Source organism: Oxyura jamaicensis, chromosome 5, assembly GCF_011077185.1.
Source record: "Oxyura jamaicensis isolate SHBP4307 breed ruddy duck chromosome 5, BPBGC_Ojam_1.0, whole genome shotgun sequence".
Taxonomy (NCBI): Eukaryota; Metazoa; Chordata; class Aves; order Anseriformes; family Anatidae; genus Oxyura; species Oxyura jamaicensis.
The window spans coordinates 8,733,352-8,755,239 of NC_048897.1; the positions used below are offsets into that span (position 1 = coordinate 8,733,352).

General features: G+C 35.6%; 1 protein-coding gene across 4 annotated transcripts in view; it reads left to right on the forward strand.

Annotated features, from left to right (window-relative positions):
• The window catches only part of CPT1A (carnitine palmitoyltransferase 1A), a 39,874-nt gene extending 19,394 nt beyond the window's left edge, over positions 1-20,480 (forward strand). For 3 of the 4 annotated variants that reach the window (XM_035327028.1, XM_035327027.1, XM_035327029.1), the window contains 13 exons: positions 458-535; positions 1,165-1,272; positions 2,639-2,726; positions 4,763-4,958; positions 5,410-5,598; positions 5,836-5,941; positions 7,674-7,790; positions 8,551-8,715; positions 10,137-10,271; positions 12,712-12,864; positions 13,651-13,755; positions 15,839-15,931; positions 17,353-20,480. In XM_035327028.1, the coding sequence (XP_035182919.1) occupies positions 458-535; positions 1,165-1,272; positions 2,639-2,726; positions 4,763-4,958; positions 5,410-5,598; positions 5,836-5,941; positions 7,674-7,790; positions 8,551-8,715; positions 10,137-10,271; positions 12,712-12,864; positions 13,651-13,755; positions 15,839-15,931; positions 17,353-17,439 (1,620 nt within the window). In that variant the 3' untranslated portion in view covers positions 17,440-20,480. The remainder of the gene's footprint in view (positions 1-457; positions 536-1,164; positions 1,273-2,638; positions 2,727-4,762; positions 4,959-5,409; positions 5,599-5,835; positions 5,942-7,673; positions 7,791-8,550; positions 8,716-10,136; positions 10,272-12,711; positions 12,865-13,650; positions 13,756-15,838; positions 15,932-17,352) is intronic. The other variant, XM_035327030.1, reaches the window with a different exon arrangement.
• Positions 20,481-21,888: the final 1,408 nt, after the last annotated feature.

A 21,888-nucleotide genomic window follows, 5' to 3' on the forward strand; every position in this document is an offset into this window, starting at 1 on the left:
ATAATAAATGTCTGTTTTCTTTACCAAAAAGAAAATCCAGACTCCAATACCATAGTGAGAACTGTGTAATATAATTCCTTCCTGAGGTATTATCTAAAATCTAGCTGTACAAGTTAGCCTGAGGTAAACTATGATCTTCTAGAGTTACCCTGGCATACTTTCACGTTCAGTAGATCTGATGCATTTTAAATGTTACATGAAGATGATAACTTCTTCAGAAGTTTATGATCAGAGAGCTAAAGCTGAATTTAATTTTTTCAACCTTTGTTGTTGTTTTTCCCTAAATATTAACAGAATTTAGTGGAGGATTTTGGTCTGTTTTGTATGTTTCCTAAGTGGAAGGGCAAGCTAACAGTTTCCATGCTGCTTCTGTGTGGAGTGTTGTGGAGTCATTAACATAAACACAAACTATGGAAATGATGAGGTCTTACTCATTTTCTTGTTCTTCATGCTGCAGGTTAGTGATTGGTGGGAAGAATATATCTACCTTAGAGGACGTGGACCAATTATGGTTAATAGTAACTATTTTGCAATGGTAGGTAAATGCTGTGAACATCTTACCAGTGACAGAAGCACTGTAAAATTTCTGCCAGCATTTTTTTCATCTGTTTTAGAACTCCAGTATATGGTGATTTTCTTTCTTGAGTATAACATGAAACGAATATCTTAAGTACAGTGCTATTTTCATAATAAACAGCACATCTGTCATTTAAGCAGACTCATGCAGTAATGAGTTGTTATTCAATTCTGTACTTATTTCAACAATCAATCTTTAAAATCTCAATGTAAAACTTCATTGGTAACACAACAGCATATTTTTATTTACAATTTTACTTCCTGTACAGACATTTGCAAAAGACCCTAATATTAGAAACAATATTAGGAAATACTGCGGTTTTGAATTAAAATTTTTAGTAATAGTGTTTGGGATGACTAATAGCTATCATGTAGGTTTTCAGACTGCTGTTTAAGGAGATTTTGACTACTGAAGAAATTTAAGTTTGAAGTCATAAATTCACTGCACTAGCATACTTCATTATATTTTAAAGCCTTTTCTTTACTGACCAGAATAAACTGTAAGAAAAAAATGAATGAGAAGTACTATTTTTTTTTTTCCAGTGTAGTATGGTGATAATTAACTTAAGATTCTTATGTGTTCTACAGGACTTCCTTTATTTATCACCCACAACCCTACAGGCAGCTAGAGCTGGTAATGTTATCCATGCCATCTTGCTCTACCGGAAAAAACTGGACAGACAAGAAATCAAGCCAGTATGTATATAAGTTTAAATGGCTTTTAATCTCTTCCAGCACAGCCTGTAAGAAGTTGATCAGTTTTTTGGAACAGGAAAGGAAAGGAATGTCTTATGCCAGAACAATAAGTAAGATGCAGCTACATCTGTGATCTCAAAACAGGTTATCACTTGAATTGCATGTGGGCAGAAAGTACCAGCTATCAAAAATACAGGTTTCTGTCATGCCAACTAACTTCAGTATTTGAAACTGATGTACCTATTTGCCCGAAAGAAAATAGGATCTTCCACTTGTGTATGTTAAGTATACAATCTCACAAATTATTGGTATGTACCAAGCATGTAATGGTACTTCCAAGCCTCTGAAGTCTGAAAATCTCATAGGAAAACATTTCCATATTTCCTGCTAATACTGGCTTTAAGGATGAGTGTTAAGTGGAGTAGCATATGAAATAAGTTGTATGCTACATTGAATGCTATACTGCTTGCTATATTTTCATGTTGTTCTTTTGGATTTCTGCTCATAATTATCTAGCTCGGTAAATCTGCCAAATATGATGAATGTATTTTCTTGATTTATCAGGATGGGAAATAAAAATCTGCAGTGTGTAGCTGAATTTATTCGTTTCTTAATCTGATGCAACAATGATGCTAGACTACTTTAAAAAAAAAAATCTCTGAAAAGAAATGTAGAAACACTTGATTTCCACTAGATATGTACCTGATATTGTTCTGACTCTGCACACGCTGTCAGTGCAAGGGGTGGCTGGAGCAAGGGGGGACCCCGAGGCTAAGATTGGCCAGTGGTAGCCTAAGTGTAGATGACACGAAAATCCTGTGGAGAATTGTTCTGACTTCTAGGCAGCAGAGATAGGCAAGATGAATCCCATTCTGAACTTCTGTTCCACTCTGTGACTTTGTGTTGTAGTGAACAAATATTGTTAAGGCAATTAAGGAGTTCTGTTGAAGAGCATGGCAGGGGTGTAATCAGTTGTATGCAACTGCATGTCTGAGAAATTGGAACTTTTTAAACCTCTTTCTGGCTGTATAGGAACAAAAGAAGTGAAGAGGTAATGCTTGCTGCACGTGTATCTTTTGTATCCAGACTGACCATAGAGAGATCCTTGGATTTCTGATGCTAACTAGCTTTAGTTATGCCTCCTGAAGGGAGAGCTTTGATAAGGTGAAGGGGGGATGTGGAAATGCAGCTACTGGAATGTCAGTGAAACTTTCCACATGTAGTTGAAGTCAAGATGAGGAATATGAAAAACAGATAAATAAATCTTCTTGTTCTACAGCCTTTCTTTAACCAGACTGTGTTTTTCTTTCCTTTTTAATATGCTAACTGTATAAAAATTACAATTTAATGTGTATTTGTGATGCAGATTCTTCTGATGGGATCAACTGTTCCACTCTGCTCAGCTCAGTGGGAGCGGATGTTTAACACGTCCCGTATTCCAGGAGTGGAATCAGGTAAGCAGGACCATCCAAGGAGAAAAAACATCACCATGGAATTTACAGTTTGGGGAGAATTTTCTGCTAAAATCATATTTTCCCATGTAAGAATCTGAAAGACAGGACACCAATAATGTTGTTTCTCAAGAAGTAATAAATTGCCATAAAGTGTATAGATGTTTTTTTCTTTCAGAGTAATTTTGAAACTTTAGTGGTCTTTTGTCTCTTAAAAGCTGACTTCAAGAAATTGTTTGCCCCATGTTTTTAATTTGTATGTAACCTTTACCTTTCTCCATTCTGCTCTTTCAGGTTCCTTTTGATATATCTGTTTTTCTTTGTGGAAGTTGTGTTCTTTTATCTAAGTTATTTTAAAATCTCCCATCTCTTGTTTTTTCTTTTTTTCCTTTCTGTTTATTATTCACAATAACATCCTAATGTGTTCTTTTCAATATGAGCAACAGTATTGTTTACGTGGTTTACAAGCAGTCTTAGTCCTGTCAGTTTTTTTTCAATGCCAGTATTATCTTGACACTTCGCATGCACTGTAAGATACCAGATAAGTGAAATCACCTGTAATAAGGAGATTGTCCAAAACTTTCTATGTAATTCATTAAGAAAATGTATACAGTAGTGGTGGTGGTGAGCTCCTGCCCTACCCTAACTCTAGTAATGGTCTAAGTATTTTAAGTGATGAGTAAATTTTTACATCTTAGTGTTGAATAGAGGGAGGCACCTTTTGAATTACGGCAGGGTCATTTTCACCTCAGTCTGCTTCTGCAACTTCTACTTACTGTGGGACACTACAAAGATCCTTATATGATCACCAGAAGCAATCATGTTAGCTCAGCTTCAAAAACATTTGTAACTGCAAGTGATAGTTCATGTGTACATTCTCTTTGCAGGTGTACACATGCTATCATTACAGACAACAGAAGTTGAATACATCTTGAGGGAACGCAGATGTGTGCATTCATTAATACTGCCTATAGATAGAAGAGCAGGGTTTGTCACATTTCACTTTCGGTCCTCTCTCATTTTAGGTCCTCTCATTTTCAGTTTAGGTTCTCTGCCTGTTGAAGTTAGTCATGTAACTCCGGGGTAACTCCAGCTCCTCACTTTTTATTTTTATTTTAAAATGCCTTCCATAACGTGACGAATCGGCATGTTAGACTTTGATTGCTCTTTCCAAGTAACAGTGGTGCTCTTTAATAGTATCATAGGCTCACAAAAGCACGAAAATGCTTCTGATCAATGGATGGAGCATACCTGTCTAAACTTTATTGATAGCTCAGAGCACTCAAAGTATGGAACTCTTTCCTGGTGCAACATTTCTCAAATTTCTCCGAATCATGACTTAGGCTTTCTTTACAATCTCATTAACTGGTCTCCTGAGATGTATAAGAATGTAAACAGTTCTTTGGAGTAGTGAAAGAACTGAATGAACAGTTTTCATCAAATGAGGACTTTTCCTGGCTGCTTACGAACCTTCACCTGAGGTCTGACACAATGCCGTCAAGACATAAGTTTAGGCTTATCCCAAATGGATTTATATTTGTAAATAACGTGAGGACAAACTTGTGGCCTAGATTTCTGCTTCACTGACTACTGTAACATGGCACTTCATGACTATAGAGGTGGTATTCTCTCTGCATGTGCCAGGGTAAGCATGAAAAAAGCTTATGAACATGGAAGTACCTTCTGACGGACTTATCCAGCATGTTCTCCTGCTGACTGCTTCATCAGGCTACACTGGTACTGCTTGCTTTTTGGATACAGAAATGCAGATGTAGTTGCTTTAATTGTCTCCACCGTGGAACTGTTACATGATTACCAAATCTGGGTATTTGACTGTTTCGTGCAGCAATCTTTGTGTACTAAAATCCTGAATTAACATGTGGGATTGGCATTGCTTATTCCACATTTTATTTATTACTTTGTTAAAATAAGCAAGCTGTGGCTACCTGGTAATACATACAGTAGGCATTTGTTATATAGTATATTATTGGTATTTTGAGATTTCAGCTTTCATTTCACGTAAGCGATTACAATTCTAGATACTCTCCAGCATGTGAAAGACAGCAAGCACATTGTTGTGTACCATAAGGGGCGTTACTTCAAAGTGTGGCTGTACCATGATGGTAGACTGTTGAAACCTCGAGAAATTGAACAGCAGATGCAAAGAATTCTTGATGATGATTCAGAGCCTCAGGCTGGTGAAGCAAAACTAGCAGCTCTTACTGCAGGAGATAGGTATGGCTATTGTCGTTTTAAAAAATTAATATATTAAGAATTATATTGCTGACATGTAACAGCTGTACAGTCCTTTGTAATGACAGGGAGTTAAAAGTAATTTTGCAGTGTCAGTGCTGTATACAGGCTCCTTTTACTTAGCTAGAGAGCTGGCAAACTCTGCTCTGTTTGCTGTAAGAATAGTAATAAAGGGGGCCTCATATTAATTTGAGGCCCCCTTTAAGTACTGGAAGGGTGCTATAAGATCACTTTGGAATTGATATTGAATTGCTTCCTAGGTTTGCATTATATCTGTGTTCTTAGAACTTCTCCTTCTGATGTAGTTTAAATGTAGTGAAAGTAGTAGCTTTGAATGTGATAAAAGTAGGAGAAATGATGCATAGTGATTTTAAGGGTGATAAAACATTGACTGATTTTTGTAACTTGGCTGTAAACCAAATTCTTTCTGCAGAATACCATGGGCTAAAGCTCGACAGACTTATTTTAGCCGTGGAAAGAACAAACAGTCTCTAGATGCTGTTGAAAAAGCAGCATTTTTTGTGACATTGGACGACATAGAGCAAGGGTACAGGAAGGAAGATCCAGTGAGGTCACTGGATGCATATGCAAAGTCCCTAATACATGGCAGATGTTATGACAGGTACAGTATCGATTCTGTGGAAAACCTGTTCTTATTTTTAGAATTTTGCTAATTCATGTGGCTAATATGTGAGTTAGTGACTTCTAAGCCAGTAAGTTTGTCTGTTTATTAAAAAAAAATAATCAAACCCAAACAAAAAAAAATGTGCATTTGAATGTCTTTTTGACAGAGATGATGATACAGTCTAAAAACGTTTAAGTATAAAAATCCATAACATAATCTCAATTTCTTTTGTAGGTGGTTTGATAAAACATTTACTCTTGTAGTATTCAAAAATGGCAGAATGGGTCTGAATGCAGAGCATTCTTGGGCAGATGCTCCTATTGTTGGACACCTGTGGGAGGTAAGTGTTTTATTTAAAAAAAAAAAAAGTATGTAGAATTCATGTGGTCCTTGCAATAACTCTGAAGATCATCAGGTTTGTATTCAGTCCCTTGCATTTTTTGAGCTGATGAGTACTTATGGACCTGTTTCAGTTTTATTTTCGGCTTTACACAGCAACCACAGAATTTTTTAAAAACATGCTTAGAAAATTGCTTAAATTTAAGTCTTAATTGGAATTTAATGACAACAGATGCATTCACAGAAAAGTCATATGGCATTCCATCCCACTTGTTTATAATATTCAGTATAAATAACCTGTTGCGTGTTTGACACAGCATTTTATGGTGCATATATGCATGCTCCTGAAGCATTTAAGCTTTCTTGTGCTATCCAAACGCCGTGCTTATTTTAAAAACTTAGATATAGGCTGGAGTATAACTCTTCCTCTAAGCCATTCTTTTATGAGGTGTAGATTGATATGTTTTAATTAGCTCGTTTCACTGCAATGAATGGGATGAAAGCACTTTTTGACAGATTTCTCCATCATGAGCATAGTTTATTGCCTGAAATCCTATTTGATTTTTTTTTCTCTTGAAGCTTAAGCCTATAAACAGTTATGACTCAATAACTCATAAATATTAGCTAATTCTGATTTCATTATGTATTTTTGCAAATGGGACTCAGGCCTGAATGATGCCCCCAAGCCATGTCCTGATTTTATTATCTGAGAGTATCAATTTGTAAGAACAAAAAGTCCTAATTGCATTCGCTAACCAGGGGAGAATGTCAAAACTCGTCTGAAGTTGACTGGACTGTCTAGTTCAGACCAGCTGTTCTGGGCAATGGAAAAGTTACTTTTTAGTGAATCGTTAGATATATGTAGTTCATTTTTTGTACTTATTCTTAGCTGTTCCCTTTTCTGCTAAGAATTACAAAACCCAAAATAAACTGAGAAGAACTCAGTTTCCTATGAAATTATCTATTGTTATATTCTACAAAACATACCATGTATGAACACCTAACAATTTTTTTCATAGTTGGCATGTTCTGTCAGCTAAGTGAGAAATTTAAATTAAGAGACTGGAAATATGTATGTACATGTAACAGGCTTGGCAAGCTTTTTTCTTTCCAGATTGAAATCGGCTTTGTGTTTTTACAATGAGGATGTCATTTGAAATCATGTGAGGTAGTTTTTTTATCCTGTCATTCAGGTTGTATTGTCCATCTTGAAAACATCCCATATCCTCACCCAAGAGGTTTAGTGCACATATATAAACACTGAGTAAGATGCAAATCTTAAACAGAATTAAATATTTCTGATAAAATTTTTGCAAGGATATGCACTTAATCTGAAAAACTTTTTTTTATACAAACAATCTTTGACAGATAACCTTGCAGAAACTCTCTAGAATTGAAATTGAATGAATTTTGTGAAACATAAGACTCTAGGAGTTTATTTTTTTACTACTAAGTTGGAGGTGGGGTTTTAATTAAAACACTGATTATTTTTGTACCATCTAACAAAATGTACAGCAGCAGTCAGGTACTTTGTACATATCTCACATTTGCCTGCTAAGAAGACAGGCAAGAATCCCTTAAAGTAATAGGAAAGCATCTATCTTCACTCTTTGAAAACAGATTGTATGCTATACTTCACTATGTATTGAAATTGTATTATACTGACTTCAAAATTAAATCCTAATTCCATAGTAATATGTTATGATTACGATTTTGAAAATGTATCTTTGCAGAATGTAATGGCAACTGAGTATCTTGAACTGGGCTATTCAGAGGATGGACACTGCAAAGGAGATACCAATCAAAATATTCCTATTCCTACCAAACTACAGTGGGAAATTCCAGAAGAAGTAAGTACGGAGCAGATAATGCTTTGGGGAAGGAGCTCTTTTTTTTTTTTTTTTTCCTGAGCAGTCAAATCAGTTCAGTAATTACTGATAACTTTATAAATAGCTTGAATTTCCTTGAGGTCTGTAAGATATTATTTCACATTACCCAGTTTACTTAAAATGATGTCAGGGTTTTTAACACCCCCTTTTTAAAATTCTGGCCTGGAAATTTCAACTTGTTATTAGAAATGTTCTTTCTTGGCAACATACCAAAAAACAAGTGGCCATCCACTGTAAGCAGTAACTGTACTACCATATAGTTTTTTTGCTGTGGTTTCATTATTGTGCTTGTGTAACATTTCCTTTTGATTAGCTGTTTTTTATGTATTGAAAGTTCTGTATAGAAGGCTTTTTCTTTAATTTTTTCATAAGTTCAGGACAAACTGCCATAACCCTATTTCATGTTAATTTAAAAGGTAGTGGCTGGTGATACATTTAATTAAGCACGTTTTGTTTTTGTTTTGTTTTAAACCCAATTTTGGGCTCTAAATGAGTATTGACTTAAAACTCTTTTAAAGCTCTTTGAATCTTAACTTTCGGACAAAGCTTCTCCAAAGGAAGAGTATTTAGACAATGATGTTCATGGCACACAGAAAGGCAACATTTCTTATGTGTCAGTTAAAAATGTGTGTTCTTCTTCAACATTACTCTTAGATGCCATATAATGTATGCATATGTACATATTTTCATATAGGTAAACAACTTCTTTTTTTTATTGTAGTGCCAAGAAGTGATTGAGAGGTCTCTGAGCACTGCCACAGCTCTGGCAGATGATGTGGACTTCCATTCATTTTATTTTGATGCCTTTGGGAAAGGACTAATAAAGAAAGCAAAAACCAGCCCTGATGCCTTTGTTCAACTTGCCCTGCAGCTTGCTCACTATCGGGTAAGAAGAACAGACTGCTTCTGGCTTATAGAATCATACAACCATTCAGGTTGGAGAAGACCTCCAAGATCGAGTCCGGCCGTCTAGATTATAGAATCTCATTAAATTGGGAATAGTATGTTTGCGTACTACTAGTAAGAAACTGTTTGTTGTGGTTAAAACACGTGGCTGTGTAAAGTACGCTGTACTTTAACTTTGCACTGCTTGTGCAAGGTCATTCAACGGAAGTTAATAGAAACACAAAACAGATTACTTGCTGGAAATTCAGTGTCCAAAGGTTGTCTTATTGATGCTAATGCAGTTTTTTCTCTTCCCGTTAGTTGTTCTATCTCTAGATACTTTGTAGATATGAAAATTCTAGCAGGTATGTTTTCCAGTAGTGTTGTTATCTAAATGGTATTAAACGTGTCTTTTAGTTGGAAGTTCCTCTTAACTGGGTAGTCATCGACATTCCTGAAGAAGATTAATAAAGTGCCTGCCTGGTTTTTTTTTTCCTGTTAGCTCACTTTTTCTACAGCCTGTTTTCAGAAAACACTAATGTAGCAAAATGTGGGGCCTCTTTTTTTTTTTTTTGCATTCTAGCTGTCAATGTTTGTTGTTTATTATCATTAGCTCTTTTAACTTTCTTAATGGCATTCCAAATGGCATGTCTAAGCATCCAGATTCCCTTGCTGCGATCACCATTTATGGTTTTTGTTACCATTGCATAGTGTGACTATATGGCAAATAGTTTCATTTCTTCTCTCTTCTTCCCCCCTCTTCCTTTTTTTAACCACCCATCCTCTTTATTTTAAGCTGAACAGACTTGTGATCTGTTCTGATGTATATTTTGATCAGGAAATGTTGCTAACACGTTAGATAAGCTTTTACAATTTGTTAGCTTCTAATCTGTATGTTGGGCAGATTTGTAGAAAATATGGAAGCCCCTCTTTGGATTTTGCAGATCACTTTCACTTTTCCTAAATCACATTCTTTCACATACTTTTCATCCCCATGCTGCCGTGCATCTACATCCTATTAAACTTTGGATTGAAAATATTCTTAAGGATGTCACAGTCTTCTAGATTATGTACCATAGTTATGTTAATTAGGAAGTCACTGAATTTTCAAATAGGTTTGTTGTAGTTTTTTAATTGGTTTCTGTTTATAACAGACTGAAAAAGACTGGATATAAAATGTGTGGTGTAGTCCTTGTTAATCCTTGCTGGTTTGGTTGTTCAACTAGTGTTTATCAAATCCCATTATTAATCTTTTTTATTAGCTGTAGGTAAGACTGCTAATGGTGGGCTAGTAAAAACTTAACATTGATTTGTGGAGTGATTTGTACCGTGTTCTTACCTTGAACCTTTGTTGATTGTTGATTAAGAAAGAGGGGCTATGTTTGACTAAACCTTTAAGTCCTTATTTTTTCAAATTTAAAGGACATGGGAAAATTTTCTTTAACATATGAAGCCTCTATGACACGCTTGTTTAGAGAAGGCAGGACTGAAACCGTCCGTTCATGTACTGTTGAATCATGCAATTTTGTTCGAACCATGGAAGACCCAACTGAAAGTGTAAGTTTACTGTGTTGTTTCCTAATACAATTCATAAGTCAAATAGCTGTCGCTACTTATTCATATAAGTTCCTGAATGGTTTTAAAAGACTTAAAGAAAGAGCTACGCCTTTGTTTTGAGGAATGAAGTGTAGCATCAGGTAATTGTCTGCATCCTCCATTAGTATGACAGGAATTGAAGGCTATACCAAAGGTGAATGGCAGTAACCACTGGAATACTAATCTTTACTGATCCCAAATTCCAGAAAACTGAGATTATTTGTGACTTTTTGTTACTTGTACAAGTAATGCCATACCAGTTAGGCTTTCCTCCCTGATAGGGAGGCAAACCTTATTCATAGGAAATAAGTAGCTGCTGTCATATCTTGATTTCAGTGGGCTTTTTAGTCTTCCTTGTGATCTGATGAGCAAACAAAGGAAGCATGGTCTAGAGGAAAGCTGCTTGGTTTTGAAAATTTGGGCAATGCTGTTAAAGATGTTTGCTCTCAAAATGGAAGAATGCAGGACAGTCTGTGTAGAGGATGGTCATCTTGGTGGCAGTCTGTTCTTTAGTCTACTGATAGTCATGGTTTTCACTGATAGAGTAGACTAAATCACTGCATTTGCAGGTTTTTCTAAGCTAAAAGGGGTTTCCATCTGCATGGGTAGAAGTTCTAATGAAAAAGGTCTAGGGCTATAATAATCAGTAACTCAGCACTGACGTAGCACACTCAGTGTTATGTCATTGTGAAAACGTCAGCCCTCAGTTTAGTTTGTCTTGCCCTCTTATTTTCATTAGTCCTTTTTTCCCCTGTATTTTTTCTTCGCCCTAGTAATGGCCTTAGCTCACGTGGTATGCCCAGCTTTGGACACCACGCTTGAGGTATGGATGGACTGGAGAGAGTCCAAACAAAAGTAACAAAGATCCAAAGAGGATCTGTGAGAACTTGAACTTCTTTATTCTTGCCTAGTCTAAAGAAGTGGACTTAGTGGGAAGAGGTAGGGAGCCAGGTTGTCCTCAAGTGGATAAAAAAGCTAATGCAAAGATGAGAACAATCTGTTCTCCTTCCCAAGAAGTAATGGACTTAAATTTCAGCATGAAACACATTAGGGAAACATCTTCTGCAACTAAGGATAATGAGTAGGGAAGTAAATAGTCAGAAGCCTGAAACGGATTTTTTCTTTTAAAGTAAGATACATAATGGTCCTTTAGGAAGGAGCTTTAATTGATCTGATATAAGGGCAGAGAAGAAGTCTAAGATGAACAGTTCAGGTTCTTTAAAGCTCAGTGATTCTATGAATTAATGTTCATGCAGGAAAACACTATATTGTAGTTTAACCTTATTTTTTCCTTATTAGCTGATGTGTATATATTCAGAAGTGAATATTTGGAAATGACTTACACGTTGTCAACATCGGTAATAGCTAAAAATTATTGAATAGTCATATACCATTTCATTAGAAAATTAATTTTAAAAATGCCAATTATTGCTACTGTGGACCTGGATTAAAAGTAGTGATCCTGAATGATCTTTAATGTGTAACTATTCCTTCAAAATGGAAAGAAAACACTATTTGTTTATTTTGAGTTTGAAGTTACTAACTTTTTATGAATAATTTCCAGTTTATTGCTAGCAACTTGCTAATCTTTATTTTGCTACAGCAAATTAAGATCAGGGATCTGCTCTTCCCTTACCTGAATGTGGCCAGTTACATAGAAATTACCCTCTCTAGGAGGGAAATTAAATACTCTGGGCTCTTTGTAGTTTAGTGAGCCAAGGAAGTAAGTGAACACTTATTTTCAGGCTTTCCATACGTCTTACAGGTTTATGCTAATGGTTTTCAGGTAATTGTGGCATCACTGTGAACCTGAACTCTTGATTCCCATTAAGGAACTTTATTGGGGGGTGAGGGTTGAATGTCTTGGGGCATAAAATACAGTGATGCTGGACATAAGAAGTGACTGGTTGCCATATTTTCAGTATTGCATTCCATATTATAAAAATCTTAAAATAGCTATCTAAAAGTGAGTTTGGAACTAATATTTTCTTTCAACCTGTGCATTACATTCATACGTTGTTGTCAGTTAGCCTTCTAAAATAGCTGTTGAAATTCCTGCTTAAGTCGTGTTGAGACTTGCTTTTCTATAGCTTTCTAAGAAGCTAAATATACAAAGGAATAAACTACAGCTGTAATCATGTTTGTTTCTGTGGTTACATCACATTTAAAATATTGATTCATTTTGCACTGCTTACAGTAGGTAATAGCTAATACTAAAATAAAATATGTGAGGTTGAAAAGTGAGCAAATTCTAGTATTTGGCCTTAGTTGCCTGCATTGTCTTGTACTTTGTCCTTAAATGCTCTAGGCTCAAGAGACATTGCTGTAACTTAATTACTGTACCTCCACCCTCAATCCAGTTCACTCTACCTGATTTTCTTCATCTTTATTTCATTTTTAGAATGAAAATAAGCTTAAGTTCTTCCGGCTTGCAGCTAGCAAACATCAGCACTTATATCGTCTTGCCATGACTGGTGCTGGCATTGACCGCCATCTGTTCTGCCTCTATGTCGTTTCCAAGTACCTTTCTGTAGATTCTCCTTTCCTGAAGGAGGTAAGTGATCTTTATTGGTATCTATTGATTACAGTAAATAATATTGTGTTTACTTAGTGTCTTCTGGTATCTGCTTACATAATTATTTAATTCCAGTTTTTCACAGAATAAAAGGTGTTTAGATAACATGGCTTAATGTTTACTGGTAGATTACAACTTGGTTTCATTTTGCTTTGTGTCTACACTTACCAATTTGCATTTAGTAATGCTATATATATGTTATAGAGGTTTGCAAGAAAGAAGTAATATGTATTACAAATAATACTGGCTACTTATGGCTCTGAACATATTTTCAAGGTATTACAACAGAAGACATGTTTTCTCTTAAGAATGTTTTATTGGAATTGTGGCAAAAAAACCTTTGTTATAAGTTAATGTGAGCTAAATCACTAATATATATTGTTAGAGATTCTCCAAACTTAATGACTTACCATAGTATTTCACTGGGATTTGAATGCTGCCATTCTTGGACTTATTAACAAGACCTGGTATACAGGGTTTACCAGGTTATAGATCAGATTTATCTGTTTTGAAATAACATTTCTGCTGCAATAAATGTTATTTTTTGAGAAATTGACATCAAGACCTCATATCTGGCCTGCATATCGGGATAGGTTCAGTTGTTTCTTTTAACCCTATCGATCGATTATTCCATTAACGTGTACTGGAGTTATCTTTAATACTGGCTTATTGACTGTTTACGAACTTATCTTGATTATTTCTTAAAGTTGCATGTTCTTAAGCAATATGTTGTACTTGACTGCATCCCTTTCATGTCTAACAAAGGTTTTGTCAGAGCCTTGGAGGCTGTCAACGAGTCAGACACCACAGCAACACATTGATCTGAAGAAGAACCCTGAGATGTTGTCCAGTGGTGGAGGATTTGGACCAGTATGTTTGCTAAATACAAGTATCTATTTTAAAAAGTTCTATTTCAGTCTAAAAATTTCAGAGGTGTAATACCTTAGTGTTGCACACTAAAAGGGCAGCACGTGCTTTTAAATGTATGTGTTTAATGTCTTCCAAGATGTGGATGTGCTTAGAAAAAAAAACATGTTTTTTCCCTTGTCCCAAGGGATTATGGAATGGATTATTCCTAAGGAAATGCATAGTTGCCAAATGTGTTACAGGTCTCCATGTTCTGATAATTCTGATAAGCTGGGGGTTTTATCACATCACTTATGCCCAGAGACTCATTTTGCCAGGCTATTATTACAGACAAATGCTGTATTACTTAAACTAGATTTTAAGGTTGGCATTTGTAGAAGTAATTATTTCACTTTTTTATTATTTCCTGATTAATTAAAAACATGTTCATGCTATTTTTTCCAAATTAAGCTAATTAAATTGATATGCTAGCCTTCTGAAACACGAGTAGTGGCTAGGTTTAAAAAAAAAAAACCTATCTACAACTTTCATAGCCTTTAGAGAAACTAGTGTGGTTTTAGAAATTTAAAGAGCTCTTCTGACTTTGCTGTAGTATTTTTTTTTTTTATACCAGGATTTGAATGTGACAGTTGATAATATTTGTGTTAACAATGTCTGTTAAGTAGATTTTACCAGGTGATAGATTAGATTTGTCTGATTCCAAAAGCATTTGTATTAAAAGAACAGTGAGAGGGATCACAGGACTGCTCCTAGAAATTAGGATAATTAGTCTGTTTTGGTTGGTTTGTCAAGATGGAATCTAGTTTTACGGTCTCTTTTTAGTTGGTGGTGTTGTGTTTTTTTCTTTTCAATTTTAGGTTTGTTTCTGATACTTTTAGTACTTCTTGAGAAGTTGGGATTAATTTAAATGAATTGTAATGTTGTTCATCCTAGTAAGCATTCCTTCAATCATTGTAATGCTGCTTGCTGTAGTAGATTAAGTCCATATGAGAATCTCCGAAAATGAAGGGTTGACCAACAGTAAAACAGTTTTTGACTGCTGCAATTTCTAACAGTTATTTTCTCCATTTGCTTTTGCTAATGCTACATTGATTTCTTCTTTCTTACTACTACTTCATTCCTTTTTTTATTTTCCTCCTTCTGTTGTCAGCCTTTCCAAATATCACTGTTTATGTATTTCCCTTCATTTCTTGCATTATTCCAAAAACTCTGCTTTGCTATGCTGGCGTAGCCCAGTGATCCAGGCTTTTATCAGGCTTTCCTCAATGGCTGTTTTATTTATTTATTATTATTTTTGTTAGTTTGTTTTTTCCCTGTTCTTTTGGTTTGGTTTGTCTTTTTAAAGTAGAACAAGGCCTTGTACCACTAATAGAAGGCTAGCTATCAGACTGCTCAGCAGCAGCAAAGAGCTAGAAGGATGAGGTGAAAGACCCTTTGATTTAGGAAACGGAGGGAGGAGGGTGGCAGCAGGAGGATGGCACCATGTTTACTAGGTACACGTAGTATAACATCAGGCTGAAACTTGGGACAGGTGATGCTGTTAATATTTAAATCTGACCAGAGCTCTGCTCATGATGTGGGTGTTCAGAATTGTACAACTGCTGTCATGTTAGATGACCGCCTTTGGGCAAGTTCTTGTTAATACAAGGGCTTTATACTCCATATTTATATACTGTATTTTTTCACATCTGCAGAGTGATTCCATGAAACAGGATGTTTAGGTGTAGATATATTCCTTTGTGCCTAAGGACTGAAGCTGTATAGCTGTTTAGGACAAGATATTGATAGAAGTTATTTGAACAACTACTGTATTTCAAAATATGGAACTTCAACTTCAAAATGTTGGAAATATGACAGTTCTGTTAATTCCATGTTCTTCAAACTCTTCAAGTGAGACCAGAGCTGTTTCTTTAAGTGGAAGCAGTCTTCAGAAATGCTGGATTAAATGTTAAAGCTTAAATTTCGCTTAGGGAAAAACTGCCACTGATGTTAAAAACTGCACGGTGAGAGCTGTGTAATTATGTATAAGATTGTTTAGAAAATGAAGGAAAAAATTTAGCACTTGTTTTTGTCTTTCTTTCTCTAGGTGGCTGATGATGGTTATGGTGTTTCTTACATTATCTTGGATGAAAATTCTATCCATTTCCACGTCTCCAGCAAAATCTCTTGTTCCGAGACAGTAAGGGACAATTCTTTCCTGTGGTTTAATGAATTTGTCCTAATATCTGCTTGTAAAACTGTTCTACTCATAGTCTAAAAAATTTAGTAGGACTTGCAACGTTGTTACACTGTGGGTTTTGACCACTGTTACACCTGTTTTTGTGGTTGACATATGCTGTATGTTATTTTTTTCTCAACTTTTATAAACTTAATAGCTTTATGAATCACTGAAGCCATATGCTACTTCACTTATGCTTTGGGGCATAAAGAAGGCCATCTTTATGCAGGTGTAGTTCTTGGAATTTATGTGAAATGACTCATACCTGTCCCATAAACAGTAGGATAGGTGTCTCCTGGTTTTTGTTGTTATAGTTTGTTTGATTTGCCTCTGGCTGCAGTTGTAAAGATAATGAAATGTATGCTCTTTATTCTTTGAATTTGCTTGGTCTAAGTAGTTCTGAAAAAAATTGACCCATAAATTGTAAACTGTGCTTGGGAAACATAATTATCATAATTTATCAGAGTAACACCCATCTATTAGAATGTCATAGGTGTCATCTGTTCACTATCCTGCTGATTCAGAAGCCTTTATTGAGTGCGTTTGATTCATCCTTCTTCTTTGTCTCATGACATGCTCCGTTTTGGCAGGATCACATGGCTGAACTAGTTTTCCTCTTTTGACCTTAACTTGTCCGAGAGATCTCGATGCCTTTAGTTAATCATTAAAGATTAGAAAATACGACTTTGTTCTTACATAGTTCAAATTGTTTTTCAGGTTCCTTTTAGTTTATACATTAGATTTCCCTGTAATTTTACTTATCAGTCAAGGCAAAAGTCCATACAGGGAAGTCAGCACTTCATGTGCCTGACCTTGATATTGAGCTGTCTCTGCAGTAGGTTTTATAATGTAGGTAATGATTTATATTTGTAATTTTAGTTTCTTCCTTTTACCATTCACCTGACAGCATAAAGATTGTGTTTGCACTTAAGTAAATGTGATTTTCATTTTCAATACTTTATGTAATTCTTCAATGGTAATAGTTTCAAGATTCTGGTAGAAACTAGACTGAAAAATGTTTTTATGCTTTTTCAGAACTACTAGGTTGTGTCATATACTTTCTGAACATTCTTCTGTCTTCTAAAAATCAGCTTTTACAAAGTCTTCATGTATAAAATAGTTGTCTTGTTTTTGAAATCATAATACAGTTTTAAGCACATGTTTTCAAAAGGAGATTCTCACTTCTCTGTGTAGAAACAAATACATAATGAAGAACTCATCAGTCAGTAATAGCATAAACCTGGATTGATTTATATAGCATTAGAATTTTTGTGGTTTAAATCCTGAAGTTCTAAAATTTAACAATGTTAAAATTCCTTCTTTGGCTTAAAAGATAACTGTTGCCTGACTGTACTCACAATTTTTGTTTGTGTTTTTTTAAGGATTCTCATCGCTTTGGAAAGAACATCCAAAAAGCAATGGTTGACATCATGGGTTTATTTAACCACAGTATAAACTGTACAAAGTGATTTGCCTTATTAGTGCAAAGCAACCTCCTGTTGTCGGAATGGGGACTCTTCTGAACAGTGAATGAAAGCAAGGCTTGTCAAACAATAGCTGGTGAAAAAACTGAGTCACAATCCTATTGATCATCTATGAAAACCTTAGCAGTGGCTTGAATGTTTCATGATTTTTTTCCAATATTTTGGAAGAAGTTATTTCCACAAAGGGTGTCTTTTGAAATCTCATATGTTTCTAGGGATGAAGTATAGCATTATTGCATGAAGGTATGTGTATTCTAACTCCTGCAGTTTTCCCTTAATTTGTATACTCCTGCTCTTTTTTTCCCCTTTCTTATAATTATTTGAGTCTACTTCCCTTCCTGAATGGAAGGGTTAAAACATATCAAGTCTTAAACTCAAATCCTACGAAAGGTTTGATTTGGTATGTATTGATAGTAGAATGTTCTTCAAAGTATTTGCTGCTTTATGTCAATGAATGACAAAACTTGTGGCTATTTACCTTCATTGACTTCCTTAAAAGTAATTCCTTCAAAATGTTAAAAAATATATTTATATATATATACGCACACACAGTGAATCACACCCCACTAGTGTAACATAAACCCCGTGCATCACACTCAACTAGTGTAGTGGATTTTTTTTATTTTTTTTGGAAAGTATGTGCTACAGTGAGTAGTAAAATATTATGTAAATTAGAAGGTATCAGATTTTTCTTACTACTTACAAACACGTTTGCCACATTGTTGATTTTTGTTTCCATATAAATGGACCTGTGTGCTTGCTCATGCCAGTGCCTTAGGAAAAAAAATCTAAACCCAGGAAAAAAATCGTATGCTGGGAGTCGGTTTTACATTATTTTAGTGGTGGGTGAGGGGAAGTAGTAATGCATATCTAGTTCTGAAATTATAATTAGATGGGTATGACGTAAGTAGACTTGAATATTTTTTGTGTATGGTGCAGCTAAGTTCAAAGCTCTAATTAAATGATTTCATATTAAATAGCAAAGATCATTCTCTATGAAATGCAGAAGTAACTGTTTCAGAGCTACAAATACTCATCAGCTTATTTTGCTGAACAGTGTCAGTGCTAAGCTGAGGTAAGTTTGTGTCCCAGGGAATTGTAAATTTATTTAAACACAGGCCTGTTGGATTGTCTGGGAATCAAGGCTGCCTGTAGAGGTTGAGCAATTGCAGTCTTCCTTCCTTCAGCGTGGAAGGACCAATATTATGTATGGCCAGCTATCTACATGAGAAAAGCTGTGAAGGCAGTAGAAATCAAATCTAGAATGAGGAAATCATAGACTTATCAAACACTTCCTGGGAGATGCCCTTGATCAAGCAGTTTCTGGAGGATACAACAATAAATTAGGGTGGGGAAGTAGGGTGAACAACTTCACTGAAAAGGGGGCATATTATTTCCATGTGCAGAAGTAAAATGGTTACTACAAAACCAAAGTAACTTGGTGTGTGATGCTTCTCTTCCACAGGCTTTATTGGTGTCATTACTTTTTAGATCATGCAATGCAGTGTACCTGGTAGGGCAACACATTTATTTTTTGGGAATGTAAAGTACACAATGTTTAGTAATACAGTAAGTGCTGTTCCAGAGCTATGCTAATTTTGAAAGCGCTCTGGGGAATGATACAAAACTTCTCATTAGATTTTTGGATTTTTTTCTGGCCAGTATTTCTAACTTTATATGCCTCTTCCTGTTTGTTTTTTTTTTTTTTTTTTTTTTTTGTGTATGTGATGTTCTAGATATTAAAACACTTCTGTGTGCATGTTTGAGGTAGGGAAACCTCAACAAAGATCCAGTATGCATACTTAAGCAAATATATGCTTACATAAAGGACCCCCCATAGGAATTGGCCAAAGACTCTCATTATTCGATTGGGTACAGTGTGTGGGAAAGGAGACTTTGAAATAACACTTACTGCAGCTGATAGGCCTGGCATTTATCAAACTACTGCAACAACATTATTAGTGATATATTTTTTTGGAGCTGCAGAAATAATGCACTGTTTTTGTATTGACCACTGACCAATCCATACTTAAATTAACATAGGGCATATTAGCTTGTAGGATTTCCAAAAAAAAGTTTAGATTTGACTCTCAGGTTTTAAATATTTCAAGTCTAATTGTAGTTAGTGCAGTTATCAATGCAATTTTACATTCTTAGAGAGTAAGTCTAATTGGCACAAAGTTGTTTTTGTAATTGTAAATGTTTAAAAGAGTGGTGTTAAATGTATCTTTTTTTTTAATTTGGGATAGATCATAATTCCTAAACAGATAGGATTTTATTTCATTCCTTAAAAACGTCAACAGCGTGTAAATAAAATATGCTTTTTGGATGTAAATCTTAGCAATCCACAGTGAATGTAGGCTATTAATAAATAATTAATTTAAATCTTGATGTTCGATATGTGTACATACAGTAAAACTACTTGCTTTTTTGCTCAAAAGCCATAGGAATGTAATTGAAATTACTTAGAGTTGAATGAACTTTCTAGTAAAATGTACTTTATTGTTGGAATAAAACGTTTTAGAAAATTGATTCATCCATAACGAGACCTTGAATCCCTTGAATCACTTCTCGAATAGTGATAAGAGTTCAGGTTAGGATTGACTAGGTAGTAAAAGTCAGGTTGAATGATGATAAATTAACCTGTTTAGTAAATAGCAGTGTGGAATTGATTGAATACCTCGAATATGCATTTTCAGAATTTCTTGATTCAGCTCTTTAATGCAACAGAGTAGGAGAGCTTTGGTGCATTTAGAGGCTACCATTGTCCAGAATTAACACCATTCCAAACTGAATATTCTTTTAAGGTTTGAGCATTCTGAAGGATGAAAGAGATGTGTGTCTGACCTTGAAAATCATGATTCTAATTCAGCCTTTGTACCAATTGCTTTCTTGTATAAAATGTATTAAGCTGTTTTTTTTATCTTGTTCACTTACTCTACTGTGGTTGGTTATTTACATTCAACACTGTGTCAATGTTCTACCCTCTTCTGTGACTTAAAAATAAAGTTTCACAATTACCACTACTTAGTAAAATGATTGTTTCTTTTGTATCTTTTTTTTTTTTTCTGGCTCCCTTCTTCCCATTTCTGGACTTGTGAAATAATTGCTATTAAATTCAGTTAGGAATGGTAGTAGGAGACTACTCAGCGTATTTTAGTAGTTACATAGATCTAGTAGTTATGTAGGTATTTTGCTAGGTAATGAACAATTTTTCAGGGTCAGTAGAAAGAAACAACATAAGTATTTAGTCCAGCTTTTTTTATGAGGTACAAATAGCTGCTGGAAAGTTTCTGTGAAACTGTCTACGAGCCAGTAAACAGCACTGGTTTTTGCTTTACAGTTAATAGTAATCCAGTATAGTAGTGAGTTGTAGAAAGGGCTTCAGGAGCGGAAGCTGGAAGATAGATATTTCACAGAATCACCCTTGCAGGATAATTGAGGTGGCCCTCTCAAGCAGGGCTACCCAGAGCAGGTTGCTCAGGGCCACGTCCAGGTAAGTTTTGAAGATCTCTGTAGTGGAGACCACACAGCCTCTGAGTAGCCTGTGCCAGGGCTCCATGCACAGCATGGAGGGGCTTCCTGATGTTTAGAGAGACCCTCTCATGTTCCAGTTTGGGCCCATTGCTTCTTATCCTGGCACTGGGCACCACTGAAAAGAGCCTGGTTCTGACTTCTTTGCACCCTCCCTTAGCTATTTATAGACACTGATAAAATCCTCCAAGCTCCCTCCAGAATGAAGAGGCCCAGCTCTCAGTCTCCCCTCATAGGAGGGATGCTCCAGTCCCTCCATCGCTTGTGGCTGTTTGTCAGGCACTCAGTAGCTCAATGCCTCTTGTATGGGGCAGCCCAGAACTAGACCCAGTATTCCAGGTGTGGTCTCAACCAGTGATGAGTAGCAGTCTTCCACATAACAAATTATACCTCTGGCTATAACAAACAATAGCTTATCTATCTAGTATCAGGGCTTTGGGAATCTTTGACTTCTTGTAATATGAGATAACTTCCAAGAGAGGAGGGAGAGCAACTCCCATCTGCGAGCCTCTGGCTCCACATTGAAGGGCAACCCCTAAAATTTAAATAGAACTGCCATCAAGTAAAGTGACAGCCTTTGTTGTTCCCCCATATTTAACAAAATTAAAAAAAAAAAAAAAATGGGTAAGGAAAAGCAGTTGCTAATGTGTATGCAGTGTAGAGTAGCAGGAAATGCAGTTGCTAGGTCATAATTTACACAGCTGGAGAGCAACTACTGCTTTCCTCAGGACACAGCAGGAAATTTTAATGTGTCTGCAGTGTTTGGTACCAGCTGCCCTGAACAGTAGTGAACTAAGGTTTACTCTTTCAGCATCGGCCTTGAAATACTTAATAGTTTTGGTTTGTTTGCTTTTAATTTCAAACTTCCTTGGGCGCCCTGTGTGGGGCGGGAGGTTTCCC